The sequence below is a fragment of the Trachinotus anak genome, unplaced genomic scaffold (genome assembly GCF_046630095.1).
Source record: "Trachinotus anak isolate AG129_WGS33_773 ecotype Australia unplaced genomic scaffold, CSIRO_AGI_Tana_v1 ptg000004l, whole genome shotgun sequence".
NCBI classification, from domain to species: domain Eukaryota; kingdom Metazoa; phylum Chordata; class Actinopteri; order Carangiformes; family Carangidae; genus Trachinotus; species Trachinotus anak.
In genome coordinates this window covers 6,130,010-6,147,985 of record NW_027273855.1, presented here as the reverse complement: position 1 = coordinate 6,147,985, position 17,976 = coordinate 6,130,010, and the positions used below count along the sequence as shown (strand labels likewise).

At 41.2% G+C, this 17,976-nt stretch overlaps 3 protein-coding genes and 1 long non-coding RNA gene across 6 annotated transcripts in view; 1 reads left to right on the top strand and 3 right to left on the bottom strand.

Annotated features, from left to right (window-relative positions):
• The window catches only part of LOC139620195 (MICOS complex subunit mic25a-like), an 88,142-nt gene extending 86,423 nt beyond the window's left edge, over positions 1–1,719 (bottom strand). The window contains exon 1 of one of the 2 annotated variants that reach the window (XM_071475507.1): positions 1,509–1,719. In XM_071475507.1, coding sequence (XP_071331608.1) covers positions 1,509–1,592 — 84 coding nt within the window. In that variant the 5' untranslated portion in view covers positions 1,593–1,719. The remainder of the gene's footprint in view (positions 1–1,508) is intronic. The other variant, XM_071475508.1, reaches the window with a different exon arrangement.
• Positions 1,720–2,043: 324 nt separating this feature from the next.
• On the bottom strand, positions 2,044–8,007 carry LOC139620193 (E3 ubiquitin/ISG15 ligase TRIM25-like). The gene is made up of 4 exons (XM_071475504.1): positions 7,240–8,007; positions 6,218–6,357; positions 4,515–4,682; positions 2,044–3,441 (listed from the first exon to the last, which is right to left on the bottom strand). The coding sequence occupies exons 1-4, from the start codon at positions 7,849–7,851 to the stop codon at positions 2,733–2,735; spliced, it is 1,629 nt and encodes a 542-aa protein (XP_071331605.1). The 5' UTR covers positions 7,852–8,007; the 3' UTR covers positions 2,044–2,732.
• Positions 8,008–8,235: 228 nt separating this feature from the next.
• LOC139620196 (uncharacterized) lies at positions 8,236–12,439 on the top strand. Its single transcript, XR_011690763.1, has 2 exons — positions 8,236–10,095; positions 10,205–12,439. It is a non-coding gene; the product is annotated as an uncharacterized lncRNA (long non-coding RNA).
• LOC139620194 (uncharacterized) lies at positions 12,056–17,896 on the bottom strand. Of its 2 annotated transcripts, XM_071475505.1 has the most exons (3): positions 15,652–17,896; positions 12,903–13,075; positions 12,056–12,134 (listed from the first exon to the last, which is right to left on the bottom strand). In XM_071475505.1, exons 1-3 carry the CDS (start codon positions 16,749–16,751, stop codon positions 12,097–12,099), a joined length of 1,311 nt encoding a protein of 436 aa, XP_071331606.1. In that variant the 5' UTR covers positions 16,752–17,896; the 3' UTR covers positions 12,056–12,096. The 2 variants fall into 2 exon arrangements, with proteins under 2 accessions (XP_071331606.1, XP_071331607.1); XM_071475506.1 differs by lacking the exons at positions 12,056–12,134; positions 12,903–13,075 and adding an exon at positions 14,696–14,924.
• Between the last annotated feature and the right edge of the window lie 80 nt (positions 17,897–17,976).

Here is a 17,976-nt window from a genome sequence, read left to right as displayed (position 1 = left end):
AAAGGCCGTGTTAACGCATTCTGTGGGAGCAGCTGTTTTGACGCACTGTTCAAAACTGATAACTTTTGTTTCTCATTTTTGTTGTTCCTGCGTTACACACATTTTTACAGTCTCTACTCCCCTCCACCTGAGCTCAAGTCTCCATCTGGTGACAAGAAGTCCTGGCATTTGTTAATGCAGTATAGGATAGGGAGCACATTTGCATTTATGCAACAAATCTTTCTGCTAATGCAAATGCATGACAATTATTTTCATGTTATTGCAAATACACAGAGATATGTTGAGCTGCAACAACTAGCTGATGAGATAGCTTACAGATGGCCAATCAGCAACCATTTTAATGATCAAATGGTTGTTTAATCAATTTTTGAGCAGAAATGTCAAATATTGGTTGTTGTCTCTTGCTTCCTAAACACGAGGATTTGACGCTTTTCTTTGCCACACATGGTACTAAACTGAATATACTTGTATGCTGGACTTTTGGTCAGACAAAACAAGACATTTAAAGACCTCCAAGCTGGTCTGTGAAAAAAAAAAAAGAAATCACTATTTTCTGTCATGTTATATACACAGCAATTAACTAATTAATCAATAAAAGAATCGGTTGATTAATTGATAATGAAAATAATGATTAATAGTAGCCCTAGAGTTATCAAAATATCAATTATAATATGATTAACTGTGCAGTCTGTAGTCTGCACACGGCTGGTACAAGCAATGTTTGTAAAAATCATCCTCACGATTAACTACATTTAAAATATTTCACCATAGATTTTAGTTTAATATTTTGGTTACTTATACGGTACCATTTAATTAGTTGATCATGACTTGCAAAATTCCGACATATACAACAGCACTGGAAGGCAGCAGCGTCAAGAGACAGAGAGCAGGAAGCCAAACTTCATTCGAAATCTGCCAATTTAAAGCCACCTTAGTTATGGTCATATAGCCTTACTGCTACAACAACAACCGAGGCCGTTAAGACATCACTGGGAATCTCTCCTGCAATTACCGAACTTTATTGCTTGGTTTTCTTAACTGCTGGTTGAACGCCTTATCTCTAACGTTGTTAGCAAACGCTGGACAATAGCTAGTGATTTCTGAAAAATGTGGGATTTCTAATGAGTTCAGTGCTGATAAGTGGATAATGATTATGCCGAATTTACCAGAAGACTTTGAAGGTCTCTAATAAACGTCGGTCATCTGCCAGATATATTCCTTTGCCGAAAAGACAGGCAAAACCTCTACCTGAAGCTTATTACGACTGAAGTTTGGCGGATGGAAAAAGAGGCATGTTTTGGGTTGTAAATCAACCTGCCCCAGCCCCTGCATCCCTTTACATCCTCCTCACTTCGGCAGTCACTTTACAGGTTGTAGACTTGGCCTCAATTCAACTCAGAGCACACGCGTAACTTCATTTGCTGTGCAGCTAACAGCTAGTTAGCGCTAGGCGTGACATTAAAGTGACGTTAGCATGGCTTATCAAATGCTAGCTACACGAGCATTACCTTGACTCCACGAAGAATCCTGACTCTGTCCTCATCGTCGACACCGAACGACACTTTTCTGGTCGTACTCTCTCCTGAGCCCATGCCTTCTGGTGTTCAGTGACGGCTTTGCTAATTCCCTTATGTTCAATAATCCCACTAACATTGAATAATGTTAGTGTCCTGCCCAATGACAGAATTTGTGACAGATGGGATATGGGTTGCCAGATTCATCTGAAACCATCCCCCTCTTTTCATATAGAGACGTAAAACCCAGACCGTAGTTTCATTTCGTGTATTAGTAAGATGGATCAAATAACTTCAATAAGAATTTTCATGAAATAAATGATCTGCAGGTGTTTTACACTTGCATTTAGGTAAAATATAAACGGCTTAATCACTGTTAGTTACCTATTTACAGCCAAACCTGGCGACCCCAGTGTCACACACTAAATCGCCCGAATGAATGAACTTTAAAGAGCCAGTCACACACCACATACACTATATTGTTATACATGCACACAATTATGGATACACACACATTTTGAGACACAAATATTATCATCAGAGTTTATTTGAAGTGTAAACACAAGCATGTCTCATATATTAAGCCTTTATTCACTGTGAAGTTCATGTACATAAGTGTTTACTGTATATAAAGAAAATAAAAGGCAAAACATACAATATTTAAGTGACATTTAGTCAACTTTCAACAAACAGACAAAATGGAAATATGCCCAGTAGCATCTCAGATGGACAAATGACCAAAGAAAATCACAAAAAGCTCATTAATTTATGGAACACCTGTATTTGAGCTATATACTCCACAAAAATCACCCTGATCACAAATAAAAAAATATATCAAGTGATTAATCTATTTCCATAATGCAGCCTTGCTAGATAGTAAATAAACATCTTTGTAAAATAGCATAGTTTTATAAGATAGCGCATGACATGGTTAAGAATTTATTTGTGGCAACCAAAGTTCTGAATTCTGGGGCTGGACTGCTGCAGAAAATTACATTTCCAAGCTTTTTTCTTAGAGAGGAAGTCACATTTCCACTGCAATTAGACAAAAATGCACCATTTTGGCATAATTTTAAATCAGCCTGTTCCATGCAGACTTTTGAAAGAAAGCACAAAAGGCAAAAGTACAAGGACCAATCTTAGTTGAAGGCCAGTTTACTTGGAGGAACACACAAATAAATTATATCCTTGGGAAGTATTAAACAATAACAGTTGTGTTCACAGCTCACTGTGCAGTGTGATCCAGGACTCTGCTGTGTTTGAATGGATACTGAACGCGGGATAAACCGGCTCCCTAAATACAGCCCTGAAGGTATGGAGGTGCTCCCTGCGCCGTTTGATGCTGTGGAACGTTAACGTCCCCGCCTCATAGTCTAGTGCTACCTCAATCCTCAGGGGATGATGGGTCATTTCCCCCAGAGCCACATTACAGGAGGACTGGCACACTGTAAGCTTGCCGTTTTTCCACTGCAGTCGCCAGGACACAGAGTTGTGCCCTAGGCGACTGTGGTCACCACGGCGAGGGATGGTCTTGTAGCACACGCCCACTGACCACATGCTGTTGGCCCCCACCTCTACCACCCATACATGCTCGCCACCTGAAAAACCCTGAGTACACAGAACCTGGGGTGCACTTGTAAAACGCTCTGGGTGCTCCGCATATGGCTGCTTTGTGGAGCAGTACTTGACTGTGCGCAGATCATTGGACACTATCAAGCTGGGGTGGGCGGTGCAGACGTTGAAGGTGAGATCCAGGGGATTGAGGAGGAGGTGAAGAGAATCCACAAAGCGAGTCATTTCTGAGCGGAAGTCTTGGATTTTGATTCCTGTCTGGAGACGCCTGGTGTTGAGCGGTGCCTTTGAGGGGATCGTGGAAGGAGCGGTGCCTTCGGCAGCTTCTCTCAGCTTATGTTCAATCAGCATGAACCTAGAGAAGAGAGGGTATTTCCGTTTCCAAATTGATTTTCATTGGGTTACAATGCTGCTTACAGTTAGCATCATATGTCTTTATTTATATAGGTTGCATGAATCGATGGATGTGTGTGGACTTAGCAACTCATCCTGTAACTGTAACAGCAGGGCCAGCCTCATAATCTGGAATGTCTGACTGACTGGATGAGTGACCATTGGTCAGGCAAATGCCTCATCCCCGAGATGGATTTTCTGGCACAAACAGGTTCTACTTGGGGTTGTTTACAGTCTGCAGTGTTGCAAACCTAGCGCATTGTCCCTAGATTTAGACTTTTTTTCAAACAAGACTGGGTATTGTTGGGTCTCCCAGCTGCTTCGAAGCTGCAGGGAAGCAGAGGAGCGCTTCCAAAACACTGAGCCTCGCCTCCATTACATCAAATAAACTACTGTCATTACATGTATCATTATTACTAAAGGGGGCAGAGGAATAACTAAACAAACACAGGAGAATGGGAGGGAGAGAGAGAAGTCATTGGTAACTGCTAAGGAAACTAGCAGATCAAAGTAGTATGTAAACAACAGAAATGCTAGTAATCAAAAATAGGACAATGCGCTCACTGCAGCACAGCAATAAAAGGGTTTCTGCCCTCTGAAACACTAGAGGGCTTTTAATTTGAAATGATTACAGGAAGTGCTCAGTTTGTATTAACATGTGATGCAGTAAATATCACATACCAAATGTGTTTATACTAAAATCCAGCTATACACAAGGTTCTGATGTAGCCTTGTTATTTCGCAGGTGCTAAGAGCTAATAGTGTACATGTGCATTCTGCATTTTTTATTACCACTACAGTATATGTATACACAATTTGTAAAACTGCTGATATGAATGCCATTAAATACATTTTTCATTCTGATGTCTTTATTTTTGTCCTCATCTATCCATTTGCAACAGAATACTATTAAAAGACAAATATGTACACTGTCAATTCACCAGTGAAAATACTGAATTTCTACCACTATGATTAGATATTATCTTTCTGATTTGATTTTTGAGAGACAGTTGAGGGTGTTTGGTTCAGTTGTACCTGTGTATGAAGGTGCATGTGTCAGTCTCATTGAGCGCCTCTGTGGCACTTTGCTGGGCCTCCAGTAGCAGCTGCTGTTGCTCTTCCAGTGCACTCAGTCCAAGCTGCCAGCTTTTTCTGCGCTGGCCTCTCTCCTCCTCCAAAAGCACACTCAGACGCTCCTTGTACCTGAACACAGCACAATAGTAGGACATCGGTAGGAAGATGAACTAGAAACTCTATCATAATGCTGTTCCACCTACCAATGTTATTCCCTTCCCTCCTATTATTACTAGCATTACTTCTATATTACTTACCAGAGATAGATGCATGTGTGTTGATACATATAGGTTCAGCTGCATTAGAGCTGTTTACCTTCAATATGTGATTTTTTTTCATATATTTATATATTGATTGGATAACTGGGTGATTGCATATATTCTATAATGCTTAATTTCTGTAGCTTAGCAGATTTCACATGTTTCTTCATTTTCTATCATGTTATTTTTCTGTCTTTGTCTAGGGCCACCATGAGTTTGGCATTTGCGGTTTCAGTGAGATATCTCAATGAGTATTGGATGGATCGCCATATATCGCCAATAAGGTGCATGCATTCAGCTCCCCCTCAGGATAAACTCTAATAACTTTACTGGTTCCTGCACTTCTCATTTAGCACCATCATCAGGTCAAACTCTTAATTTGTCCAGTACTTTAGTTCATGACAAAAATATATCTGCACAGCTAATAATATTACCACCACCTTTAGAAGTGCATTGTGTTTTGTGCTAATTAGCAAATGTTCCAAACTAAACTAAGACAGTGAACATGGTAAACATTACACCCATTTTAGCATGTTAGCATGTTGATGTTAGCTCGAAGCACTGCTCTGTGCATTTTAGAAATCTAAAATCTGACAGTTGGCCTTGAACATTCTGGCCGATCCTGTTCTTCCAGTTGGCCTGCTGAGTGTACCGTAAATTGTGCAGTCAGTGTATCAGTCAACAAGCTAAAATAGTACTACATCTTACTACCTCTTACTTACTATTTAAATGAATAGATTGCATTAGGACAAGGTATTTTTTATGTCACCGGGTCAAAGAAAAACACATTTCCATTATATTATTTTATCTAGAAATTGTTTCTCATTTATTATATATATTTTACCTCATGATAGCTATAATTTTGAGATTTAATATTGCATACAACATGACAGAAGATGTTTCACCCCTGGTGGATGGCTATTTTCTATCAGTTAGAGATAGTGCTATTGTCCACAGATTCCACAGTCAACAAGATAATGGGAATAAAGTTCCAGTTATTCATTTAGACCCTTTAAACATGATATAAAAACATGAAAATTCAACTCTAAATAAGTCAAAGTTTAAAAAAATATATATATCCTTATACATTATTAAAAGATGAACAGCCTTACATTTGCTAATGTGCTTCACCAGGACTGTTTGGATATGATTTGATCAGATTTAATTAAACATCAGCAAACAACCCCAAAGCTGTTATCAGAGTTTGACTTCAAAGCAGTGAGAGAAATACAGAGAAAACAGCAACAGTTAAATAAGCAAAATTGTGTTTTCATTGCTCAAGGTATGACACCGATTGAGAAAATGTGTTTTCACTGCCTTTGAAAAGCATCTTTGAATACATCAGAGTAAGTGCTTAGGGACGCCACATGAATTATCAGTACTAGTATGTGTGCAGTCTATTACCTGTCCACTAGTGCAGCCATACTGTCCATGAGAGTGACAGCCTTGTTGATCAGTTTGTCTCCTACAGCTTCAGAAGCTCCCTGCTCCTCTGCTGTCTTCTTTAGGAGACTGTCTGCCATCTGCAGCTTGCAGGAAACCACCTGCAAACATACATTTAATACATCTACAGGAGGAAAATCTGGAATGACTGCTTGTGAATTTCTTGTAACAGGGATGGGGAAAACCAAAGAGCATATCAGGTAAAATATGATAACATACCATGTGACCTTGGCTTAGCAATTCAACTCAATGAAGATGTTACTGGAGTATCTAAATCACTGGCCCAGAATTGACAACTCACGCAATCCCGGTTGGCGTCACTACCCATGCTCTTGTCAGTCAGACAGGTTTTTGTATTGCAGAACAATGGCAGTGAGCCATATAGCTGTCAGTCATCTTTTTCAAGTCTCAAATGTTTCAGATTTCCATGTTTCCCACAATCACAAAGCATAGCGTCATCATCTTTCACTGTGTGAAGTGTTCTGTTTAGGAATGATTTATTTTGCAGGTCTGAAAGTTCTGAATAATAATAAGTTAATCAAGCTAATCAAAGGATGTAAACAGTCATTTATTATTCATTCATGAGTGTGTTCTTCAGGTATGTCAAATTGTGCACTTGCCTGTACAAAATTCATATTGACCTGTCATGACTGTTTCATTTAATTGCTTGCTTTCATTACAATTAATACCAGGAAACTTCTGTGAAATTACTTGGAATTTATTCAGATCCGTTAAATAAGATCTTACCATGTCTTTCACTTTGGTACCAGTTCCACATATTGTATATTTTTTCAAAACCTTGTTGGGTTTTTCTCTCTAACAAAGTAAGATCTTGGCCTTACCTTGCAAAGTGACTTGATATAATGTATATTATGATTTGGCGCTATACAAATAAAATTTAACTGAATTGAATTGAATTGTGATGCTGTAATGGCTACAATATCACTGCTCAGGTCAATGTCAACGAAACCAATAAAAACTACCTTGTTGCGGCTCTCCAGTGCCCGCCTCATCTCTTCTTCGGCTACGCTGAAGGTGAGAACATCATGGTTCTGGTGATGGCCTTCTGTCAAGCATGTGGGGCACAGCAAGGTCATGTCATTGGAACAAAAGTACTCAAATAGACGCTGGTGGAGAGTGCAGCCCTTCACTCCAATATCATTCAGAGGCTCGACCATAGGATGCGTCTTGAAGGACTCCCTCTCATTATGTTTCTGAAGGTGCCTGGAGCACAGTGACACCTCACACTTCAGGCAGGTCTTCACAGCAAGCGACTGTTCGTCTATACATTGGTCGCAGAAAACCTCCATCCTCTCAGGCTTAGTGTCAGGCTGTCTCTGCAGCGTGGCGGCTCGGTAACCCTCGATGATGCTGCAAAGTTTGAAGTTTCTCTGCAGGGAGTCCACACCCTGATATTCCTCACGACACTCGGGGCAACGTGGAGGCGTGTTGCCACTCTTGTCGGCGGTCTTGGAGATACAGACTCGACAGTAGTTGTGCCCACAGGGGAGAACCAGCGGATCAGAGTAGAGCTGAAGGCAGATGGGGCAACTCAGCTCGTGAGCAAGCAGCTCCTCCGGCTCCGAGAAAGACATGACGGGAGGTGATGAGGTTGGTATGTTCTTTTGTTATTTCTCCTCTCTTATCACTCTTGTCAAAACCGTCCTTTCATCTTACTTCACGTCCACCCTTTATTGTATCTCCGCTTTCTTGTTGTGTCTCGTCTGACAAGCCTGTGGGTGAGCCTGCAAAAACAACAGGCGATATACAGAGCCAACAAGGAAGTCCAGGCCCTTAACTATTTATCCGAATAGCAGGAGGTGTATCCACAAATGTGTGCAAGACAACATTCCTTTCCAAGAGGCCTAGTCGGCTGTGCTGCCAGGAATGTACACCACCATCAGGGCTGCTGTTGATGGTAAAAATATGCTCCTCATGTCAATATTACACACAAGTCCTCACAACTCATTTTGGTGAAGTGTCAGGACTCCCCTTTACAGAACACAAAGCTAACTTGAGGCAAGAAAAGGCTGTATACGACACGCACAACTTTAGCTCTCTTAAATAGGTTTCAGTTCCACAACCAATGAGATGTATAAAACTCAGGTCAATCTCAAATGAGATCTAAAAGGTTTAACCAACACTGTTTGGTTCACTGTGAGCATATACATGTGCATGAGTGTGTTTCTGCATTTGCTTGGATGTACATAAATGGGGGAACCTGGTACCGTACACACAGTAAAATCACATGCGCTGACGTCTCCTGTTGACTGTAAACACAAACAGGGGGAACTGCTCATCGCGTCCACCTCCTTCAGTGTTCTGGTGTTGTATGTTTTCACAAAGACTCTAGAAGGTGCATTCAAGAGGCTTTCCAGTTCAGGCATTAAGGTCACCTACCAACAAAAAGTGAAGTGGAAAAAAAAACATCTGAAGAAGTTCAGTGAAGGTGAAGAGCGTTCTCTAAAATTAGCCATCCAATCATTTGAAAGTGGTGGCTCCAGCTGTTTCCAAAATAACCAATACCTGCAGGTCCCCTGTCCTAAGACCTTGTTTGACATAACACACAGGGGTTCATAAGTATATTAATGCACTGAATTCAATTCATATAATGCTTGTGTTAGTGCTGAGAGGCTTTACAGTTTTCTATCATTACTGTACATTGGCCAACACTAAGATTGTTGTCCATTGCTCTGTCTCACTACATTCCACTGACATGTTTGTCTGCATGTCTGTGAGTACTGTTTTGAACAACAAACATATTTAGAGACAAGGGCATCAGGAAGGACATCTGCTGGGCAGGTAGGGCAAACACAGAGCTTGGGATTAACAGCATGTAACAGAAGACATCAAAAATAAATCAAACACATTATAAAACTGAATTTGAGAGTTCATTTTTTTTCACCATGGAAATCTGACCACTCTGAGTCCTAAATTATGTTTAGTCTTTGCTAGTTGATTGCTTGAAACCTCGAGCAAAAGCAAGTAAGTGGACCTTGAATCAAAATTAGTTTTGTCAAATTAGAAACTGTCAATTGATTGATGAAAAGGGGAGTGACAAGAAATTGGATTTAAATCAATCAATCAATCAATCAATCAATCAATCAATCACAAAAGGAAATTCCATAAAAAATTGATTAACAAGCAACAAAATGAAAAATATGAAAAAAATTTGCAAAAGATGTATAGTGCATTCAGAAAGTAGTCAGACAACATCGCTGTTTTCACATTTTTTATGTTGCAGTCTGAAGCTTTCCCTCATCAATCTAAACACAATAGTTCATAATAACAAAGCAAAAAGAGAGTTTTATACATTTTTTTGCAAATTTATTACAAAAGGAAAAACGGAAACATGATCAGATTTGCTAATGATCAAAGAGGTGCAGTTTAGTGTGAACCAGCTGAGACTAACTTTTACTAACAAAATGCAAAACTCTTAAATTGTTCTTCACAGATGCGGTGCTGGGGTGTTTGGTGGCAAACACCAACACATTTGGATGTCATACAGCAGGGGAAAAGAGACGCATGGAGGGACATCACCATTGTGGACTTTATGTCCCTTTAAAGCATGGTTATCTACATGCAACTTGTGAAGTGCATGGTACTTGTGGATTATTGGAAAGGGTACCGTTTGTATGGCCTGCTGTTCCCAGCATCTGCTATCTCCTGCAATAAGTTCCTTGACATCAGAGTACTTCACATAAGCAGCCTCACAGCTGAAAATGATGCCAAGAGGTGGAGACCTGATTACAGTCAGCTGTGCAAGCCAGAGCATTATAAACGTGTGCGGGGCCCACTTCCAGCCCATCTGGAGCATCTCCATCGATGAGGCATCAAAGGTATGGACTGGAGCAGCACATTCGAAACAAGCACACAAAGTGGGATTACACATTCTTTGTACTTGCCAATTACATTTCTGGCTACACGTGGAACTTTTCTGTCTACCAGGGAAGTCAGCTGGTTCTGGGAAGGGCCTCAGCTACGACTCTATGATGGCCCTCATGGACTTTGACAGCCTGGCAACTGGTTATCACCTCTATGCTGATAAATTTTACACCAGTTCCCAGCTGTTTCAGGACCTGCTGGCAAGGCAGATTGGGGCCTGTGAGACCATCCAGAGTAATCAAGCTGGTTTCCTGAGAACCCAGGCCAAAGACTTCACCAGGGGTACTCTAGGGGGGGCCATCAGGTGGATCAGAGATGCCAATCTCTTCGTGTAGTGGATGGACACCTGGGGGGAGGTCTCCACTGAACAAGGCATTCAGTGGAGACATAGCTGGAAGGGCAAAGATGGCTGGTCAGTGGATGCAGGCTGATGTCCCTATTCCAGATACCATTAGGGACTACAACCAGCATATGGGTGGTGTGGAGCTGTCGGATACTCTAATAGGCTACTACAGCGTTATCTACAAAATGAGGAAGTGGTATCAGACTTTCTTTTAGCACTTTGTGGATATCGCTGTAGTGAATGCCTATACTCTGCATCAGCAGTGCCAGAGGGGTCCTTCAACGACGTAGGAGGAGTTCCGACAGGCACTGGCTGAAAAGCTGGCAGACCAGGGCTCTGTGTCTACATCCTAGCCTTCATCACCAAGACGCATCACATCCCCTGCCCCAGCAGCTTCACACACACACACACTACTTCCCAGAGGGACAGTACATGGAAAAGAGCCATGCTGGCACTGTAGGCGGAAGGAAGTGTGTGCTTTGCCACAACAAGACCAGTTGGCTGCAAGAGTTGCAATGTGGCTTTGTGCTTTGTCGCAACTAGAGACCGTTATAATGCCTGGCACAATCAGGAAGGACAGAAAAAGAACTGCGGACAATATCAGATCTGTTTTCATTTTGTATATAGTTAATAATATATTTGTCCATTTTAATGCACCAAATGCAAGTGTTTTGGCACCTTTTTATTTCATGTACATTTCAAACAAGTGCACTTATTGTTTTTGCACCTTTTGTCTGGAATAAAAATCATTGTTTTGAATTCAGTTGAACATTGTTATTTTTGTGTCAAGTGCTTACATGCATAGGGTTTTGTCACATACAACAGCTAAGTCACTATGCCCCCCATAACCCAAGTGACTCATCAAGTGAGTTGTGAGAGAAAAATGACCAGTATTGTTTTGGATGATGGAAAGAGGTTTTATAATCAAAATGCTTTTCCAGTGTTTTAGAAGTGAGTAAAAGAATTTGGCACATTTGTAGAGGTTCGGGGACACCAGTGACACCAAGAACTAAAAAGTGAATATCTCACATAAGGTAGACCTAGAGGCCTGAAATGTGGTTGACAGGATGTAGAAGAGATTTAGTGAATTTCATTGTTCTTGCATAATGTATGACCAACTCACTGTTATTCAAATAGAACTTTTTTTCTAGGCGAGGATGAAAATTATTTTTCAGGCATGTTTGAACTGATGCAGTTTAGATTAGGATTTGGTCTAATGGTAAAAGATCCAGATGTCACCTTATAAATTATGTTTCATATATGCAGTTATGCCTTACAGTTCTTCTGTTATAAGCTTTGGCACTTGGCTATGCCAAATAGGCAAGAATTATATTAAAAGAGGTGGGTGTCAAGAGGTTGCTATGACTGATGTCATTTTTAATGGACCATCTTGCTTGCAAGAACCACAGTCAAAGATACTCAAGACAGAAGACAATGCATTACAGGCAGTGCCAATTTTATGGCATGGTATACTGTTAAGTAGTAAAAGTTTCAGTGTGTAAGGCAAACTATCATCATGGGCATCAGCTCAGGATGATATAACCATGAAAATATAACCATTAAACTTCTATTCTCCCAGAAAGGTTTATTCTCATATATCAAGGAATTGCATTTAAATATGAAGGGGGAAGAACACACAGGATGCAGAATCTGAAATGCGAAGCAAATAGAGATTAGAGATTAAAGATTAAAGACAATAAATCAAAGTCTCATACATCTTCCTTAGAGAAAAGAAAAAAAAATGTTCTCAGAGACTGACATGGACAGAGCATAAAAACTAAAGACCGCCCCATGAAAAGAGGATGGATGAATGTGAGTGAACTCTGTGGTGACCAGGTGAACTCAATCAGGTAAATGAGGGGCGGTAAGGATGAAATCAAGAGCCAGTCAGTGATGAGGAAAGGATTTAGGGTAAGTGAAGAAAGGAAGAAGAAAAACGAAAGAAAACAGGAAACTTTACTGCAGTGTACACTTGCACCTAAGTCCACACACAACCCTGCTCTTTGCTCATTTTTGGATTAGCTGGGAGTTCGGCCCACTCTGAGCTTCAAAACCGCCCTTCAGAAACCTGTGTGACATCATGGAGGCCACGTCCATCTTTATATACAGTCTATGTAATTAACTAATGAGTGCCACCTGGTGGACATTCAAGAGCTACAGGGTTTCCCACAGTGTTTCTTGGAGGTGGGAAATCAAGGACTGCCTCTGGCACATCTTAAGATAGAAAATACTTATAAGAATTGAATCATGAAGCTCTGAGGGAAAAGAGCAGAGATGCTACTACAACATAAGAATGATTGTTTTTTTATTTCAGGTGCGTGTGGAGACAGTGGCATTTCAGTGACATTTTCTGTCAAAAATCAGTAATCGGAATCTGAAATTAGTTAATTTTGAAAAGAAATGTGACATTTGAGTAACCTCCAAACTTTATGTCGAAAGACAGAGCTGGCAGGAGCAGCAACGCGGCAGACACCCAGCCACTGTGAACACACACACGCGTGCTTCTCTGCAGCGGTTCAGCGACAGCAGCCGCCACGGACACACAATGTAGCCAACGGACCAAGGCACAGTCAGCTGCAGCACATGAGGACCTGAAGGAGGACAAACAAACAATCAGTGGATCAGCTGTCTGTGACCCACAGAACCAGAAAAACCGAAGACAGATGTTACCGCTGCTCCAGTCAGAGGGACAGAGGCCAACATGAGGCTTTACAGGCAAAACCACATCTCAACAGCTTGGGGATGTGATGTGACTGGACATTGGACCAGAGGATGTTAAACTGACAGGCAAACTGACGAGGGAAAACAGCGGAATCTCCCGTGGACAGATGTCTTGTCCCGTGTACTGCATGGGCCAAGGGATTACATACAGGATGGTCCCTTATCATCTTCCCCTGATTATTAATGGTGATCAATAGTGGAAATCAAAAGGCCACTGATGCCCCACAGGAATGTACTGCACACTGTCAGGTGTCCCTCCAAGGTCTTTGTGTTTTCTTCAAGTGTTATTTATCCTTGTCAAGCAAACAAACAACAACAGAAGAAATAAATCACAGATACTGCTGCCTCTCTTACTCTGGTAGAAAATGACAGACCCTCCTTTCATAAAGGAAGGTCCAGTGTTTCCAGTACTAAAGGAAATAAGATACCTCCTTACCGTTTAAACATAATAAATATAGTAATAATAAACTACTACCTAAATTATATGTAATATTGGTCCTGCTCTGGCTCCTGCTGGGCTCTGTCCTCCACTAGTTGTGGTCATGGAGGTGAGATGCATCACACATCTCTAACCATGCAGTTTAAAATGGGACTGTGCTTAATTCAACACACTAAACACTACCATTGATTGAACATTGAATGAACGGTTAAATTTTCCTCAACCTTTCCTTTTCTTTCCTTTCATTAGACCTTCCTTCTCTGTATGTAAGCTTCTGACTGTGTGTCAGTTTTAATTTATCTACTTATTTATTCATTTATTCACTGCTGTAATATGACATTAAACTTGACAGCACTGAAGTAAAAAAAAAAAAAAAATTCAGAAAAATGCCAGGCTCAAAGTGGAAACTATTAAATCCTTAAAATAAGCAATTCACTGAAGGTGGAGACAATGGCAGAGTTGTCAGAGAACTTTCGCAGATGGAAGTTTGTACAATTGTAGGAGAAGTCTGCAGTGTAGAGGGTGAAGTGGAACGGAGCCAGAACTGTTCCCTGTGGGGATCCCTTACTGCAGACAACCCTGCCACAGTTCTGGATCCTCACATACTGTGATCGGTTGGTGAGGCGGTTGAGGATTCATGCAGTGAGGTGGTGGACCACTTCTGTGCACTCCAACTTGTCCCTCTGTGATTCTCACAGTGCTCCCAGCCGGAGAGAGGGATCGATTTTGGATGCCAGGCTTTGAGGCTTGAAAAAAGTTCTTTAAATGACCCATAACTCCTTATATTCTCACATTTCCCACGAGGAAACAGTGACAGCTGAACTGAAGTCAATGGAGGTCCTTATTTCCACGATTACTTGCTCGGTTTTCCAGAAATTTGTGAGTGAAATGATGCTTTTTAGAATGAGATTCCTGGATATATGAGCTCTCCAGAGCAACCAGCTTCATACATCAGCACCACGCACTGATTAGAAAACTGTATTAATCATGACACAATGAAATATTGTGCAATTTCATTTCTTTATTAAAACTATTGTATTGCAAAGACCCGACAGTTTTAAGCTCAAATATGTTAGAGACAGTCTCTTTCCCCTGCTCTAACTGACAGGCATTGTGCTGGTCTGGACCAATGTGACCTGAACACATTTAAAGTAAGTGTTCTGTTGCATAACATTAGGTCTAAAGAGGTCAAACTTCAGATTTACTAATAAAGCAGGTTTGCCTGGTAGCTACTTCAGTGCAGCTCTTCTTCATCCAGTGGACCACGATGAGGAAACTAGCTGTGGGCATCAACATAGTTAAAATAGACAAAAGGGCTCAAAAGGCTGAACATTTTAATGGGACATAATGTGTTTCCTAAAGATTATCCAAAGCAGAGTTCAGTGGCTGCATTCTTTTAAGTTTATTGAATCAAAGCATTTCTAAAAACCTGTCTGTCTGTAACACAGTTTTCAGGTTAGTTTGAAACTCCTCAGATTAACTGCTTCTGTCATCACTGCCCACTGCCTTTTCACAGTAGTAATGTTTTGTCATTTAGTATGTCAGGGCCACAATTACATTCATACATTCTGGCAAAATCCATTTCTGTTTACACTTTGTAATATTTTCGTTGAATATGTCCATTTCTATGTGATCTTTTATTTGTGGAGCTTTTATTTTGTTAAGTGTATTTCATTGTGACACTGGAAGTTCTTTTTATTTTTTGTTATTGGGTGTTACATTCATATTTACATTATTTGTATTATGGGATGCAGTGGCATTTGGGGTTTAGTTTCTCTTTGAAGCACTCAGGCCACATTATGATATCAAAAACTGAGATAAGCCTTCACCACAGTGAGGTTTGTTTCCCTTTGGATGTAATGAAACAGATAAACATGAAGCAACACCTTTCACATGCGCCAACGTGATGGAACTCTAACAGCATTGGCTCTGGAAAAACTGCACACTGCCCTCGTGTTGAGTGAGATACAGATACCAGTTGTTAGTGTAATTTGTAACTGTACTTACCAGTAACAAAGCCTGGAAACAAAGGTTCTGTTTCCTTCCTTGCTGAAGTGCACTCCATCTGGCAGAAACAGACTGTCGTTGTAAAACCTCAGGAGGGGATGTTCAATGACCCCACCGCTGAAGTTGCCAACAGCCTTCCTCCTCAGTGTGTTGACAGTCTTCCTTTCTTTATTGATCCTCCCCGGACGTCCATTTCTCCACACTTGCTCCTCATTGATGCAGGAATATGCAATTATCATTGAGGGAAACTCTGCATGGAGCTGCATCAATTCCCTCTGCATTTGACATGCAAGTTCCTTGGCAGGCGTTAGTCCACCAGCGTGGACAACCAAAATGTCAGGGGGACTCTGTGTGGACAGCTCTCTGTGAAAACGGGGAAGGACACCACTCCAGCGCATGGCTTCTTTACCAAACCACTCAACTTTGGCATGAAGTCTGAAATTCTCCCCAAACTGCTGACTCGCTGCTTTCTTCCCACAATTTCTAGACCTGATGATCCAGATCGTTGTCACTTTAGTCTCATCTTTGCTGTCCTCGTTCCTCGTCTTCTTCCCTGACGTGCCATCAGAGTTTCTGGTGTCACTCTGCGACGTTGAGGCCTCCTCTTTCGTCCCAAGCAGCTGGACTTGGTTCACAGGGGATGGATCCTCTTTCGTGGTAGTTGGTAGCTCTTTCTCTTCGACATTTGTGGTCATCCTCATCCTCTTCCTTTCTGGAGAGGGGGTCTCACCACAAATGTCACTGTAGGGCCTTTTCACCAGAGATCTTCCTCTACAGTTTGTCGTCCTCCGCCTCTCTGGGGAGGTGCTACCTGGATCTCTTTTGTTTACCTGCAAGATCACAGGCGAAGGAGCCTCTTTATAGTGGCTTGGTAGCTCTGTGTCTTGCTCTTCTTCATTTGTGGCCATCCTCATCCTCTTCCTTGCTGGAGATGGGATTTTACCACAAATGTTGCCAAAGGGCCTTTTCAGGAGAGATCTTCCCCTACAGATTTTCCTCCTCTTCCTCTCAGGGGAAGCGCTCTCCAGGCTTCCTTTGCATGTCTGCAAGATTGCAGCATACATCCTCTTTCTTTTCTCTAGCGGTTTGATGTTAGCCATGCTAAATTTCTCCTCCTCGGCCAGTGTCAGTGGCTTCTGTGGACTTGTTTCAACCCCACAGGATGAGCTGGTTTTGAAATAAAGGGTTATGACCAAAAAAAACAAATCATGGAAAACAAAAACAAAAATTAAAGTGAGAGTACTATGGAGTAATGTATAGCTCCAGCTCTTCTATTTCTGCTGTGCAAACCATTGTGGATTGTGTCCATCAAAACCACTACAGCGATCAATATAAGTTACCTACTGTGTATTAATAAGGAAAGGTAATTTGGTAACCATGTAAGGTGTGTGAGCGCGGGGAATGAAAATTGTTTATTGACAACCTTTTTTCCATGATGAAAATGAAACTAAAAATAAATTAAACGTAAGTGTGAAAGTGAAAACTACAAAAACAAAATGTTTCCACTTAAAACAAATTTGGCATCGCCTGTCATTTTCCTGGACCCATTAATAGGTCTCAAATTGAGTGGGATATCTGGGCTGGTTTATATGTAGAGGAGCTGAGGAGGCAAATGGCAACAGGTGTGTTGGTGGATGAGGCAGGTCTGGTGACTGGGAATGGTGAACAGGTGCGCAGGTGGCTGTGGGGAGTCAGGTGACGGGAGGGAAAGCCTGGGGACATCCGGTGGGCGAATGGAAAACTGGCAGGAGACAGATACAGAATTAACAGGACTGGGGCAGGATGATATTATGTGGAAGTCAAAGTAATGAGAAAATCAGTCCTCCTCTTAATGTCGAGAAGTTTATCAATGATATCTAATATCTGCTGCTACCTGCTCATTTGTACTATTATATGTTGTACATGTTGTATGTTTTTAATGGTGTACTGTTTTATGTGGCTTAACGCAAACACAAATCTACTGAGGCGGACAATAAAGTCTACCAAATAAGTCAACAAGCACAGCCTACACATTTAAAGAAAAAAAGCTGAGCTTCGGAAAGAGGTATGAAACTTACTTTTTCTATTTAACAGCCAAATCTAATCTAAATCTAATGACTCCTTTGCTTTGTAGGTAACAGCTGCAGAGTTGAGTTTTTTCTTCACATAGCAGGCGTGTGGAGGCCTACTGTGTCTATTTTTACATTTGGTTCATTGTTATTTCATGTAATCTTTGAAGTTGTGTCTTTAGGATGACGAAAGCAGAATGCCCCCTGGCAGTGTTAGATGTGTTATATTATTGGATGACTGGATGATATGTTATTGGATCATTTTCGTATTTTAGCT

What these genes read in the sequence shown, in the direction of transcription:
- LOC139620193 (XM_071475504.1), bottom strand. Translation starts at nt 7,851, where the DNA reads ATGTCTTTCTCGGAGCCGGAGGAGCTGCTTGCTCACGAGCTGAGTTGC. An exon ending in ATGGCTGCACTAGTGGACAG is followed by an intron (nt 4,683 to 6,217) that starts GTAATAGACTGC and finishes TGCTGTGTTCAG; the next exon opens with GTACAAGGAGCGTCTGAGTG. An exon ending in ACATGCACCTTCATACACAG is followed by an intron (nt 3,442 to 4,514) that starts GTACAACTGAAC and finishes TCTCTTCTCTAG; the next exon opens with GTTCATGCTGATTGAACATA.
- LOC139620194 (XM_071475505.1), bottom strand. Translation starts at nt 16,751, where the DNA reads ATGGCTAACATCAAACCGCTAGAGAAAAGAAAGAGGATGTATGCTGCA. An exon ending in GTTTCCAGGCTTTGTTACTG is followed by an intron (nt 13,076 to 15,651) that starts GTAAGTACAGTT and finishes GTCCTCCTTCAG; the next exon opens with GTCCTCATGTGCTGCAGCTG. An exon ending in TTTCGACATAAAGTTTGGAG is followed by an intron (nt 12,135 to 12,902) that starts GTTACTCAAATG and finishes TTCGCATTTCAG; the next exon opens with ATTCTGCATCCTGTGTGTTC.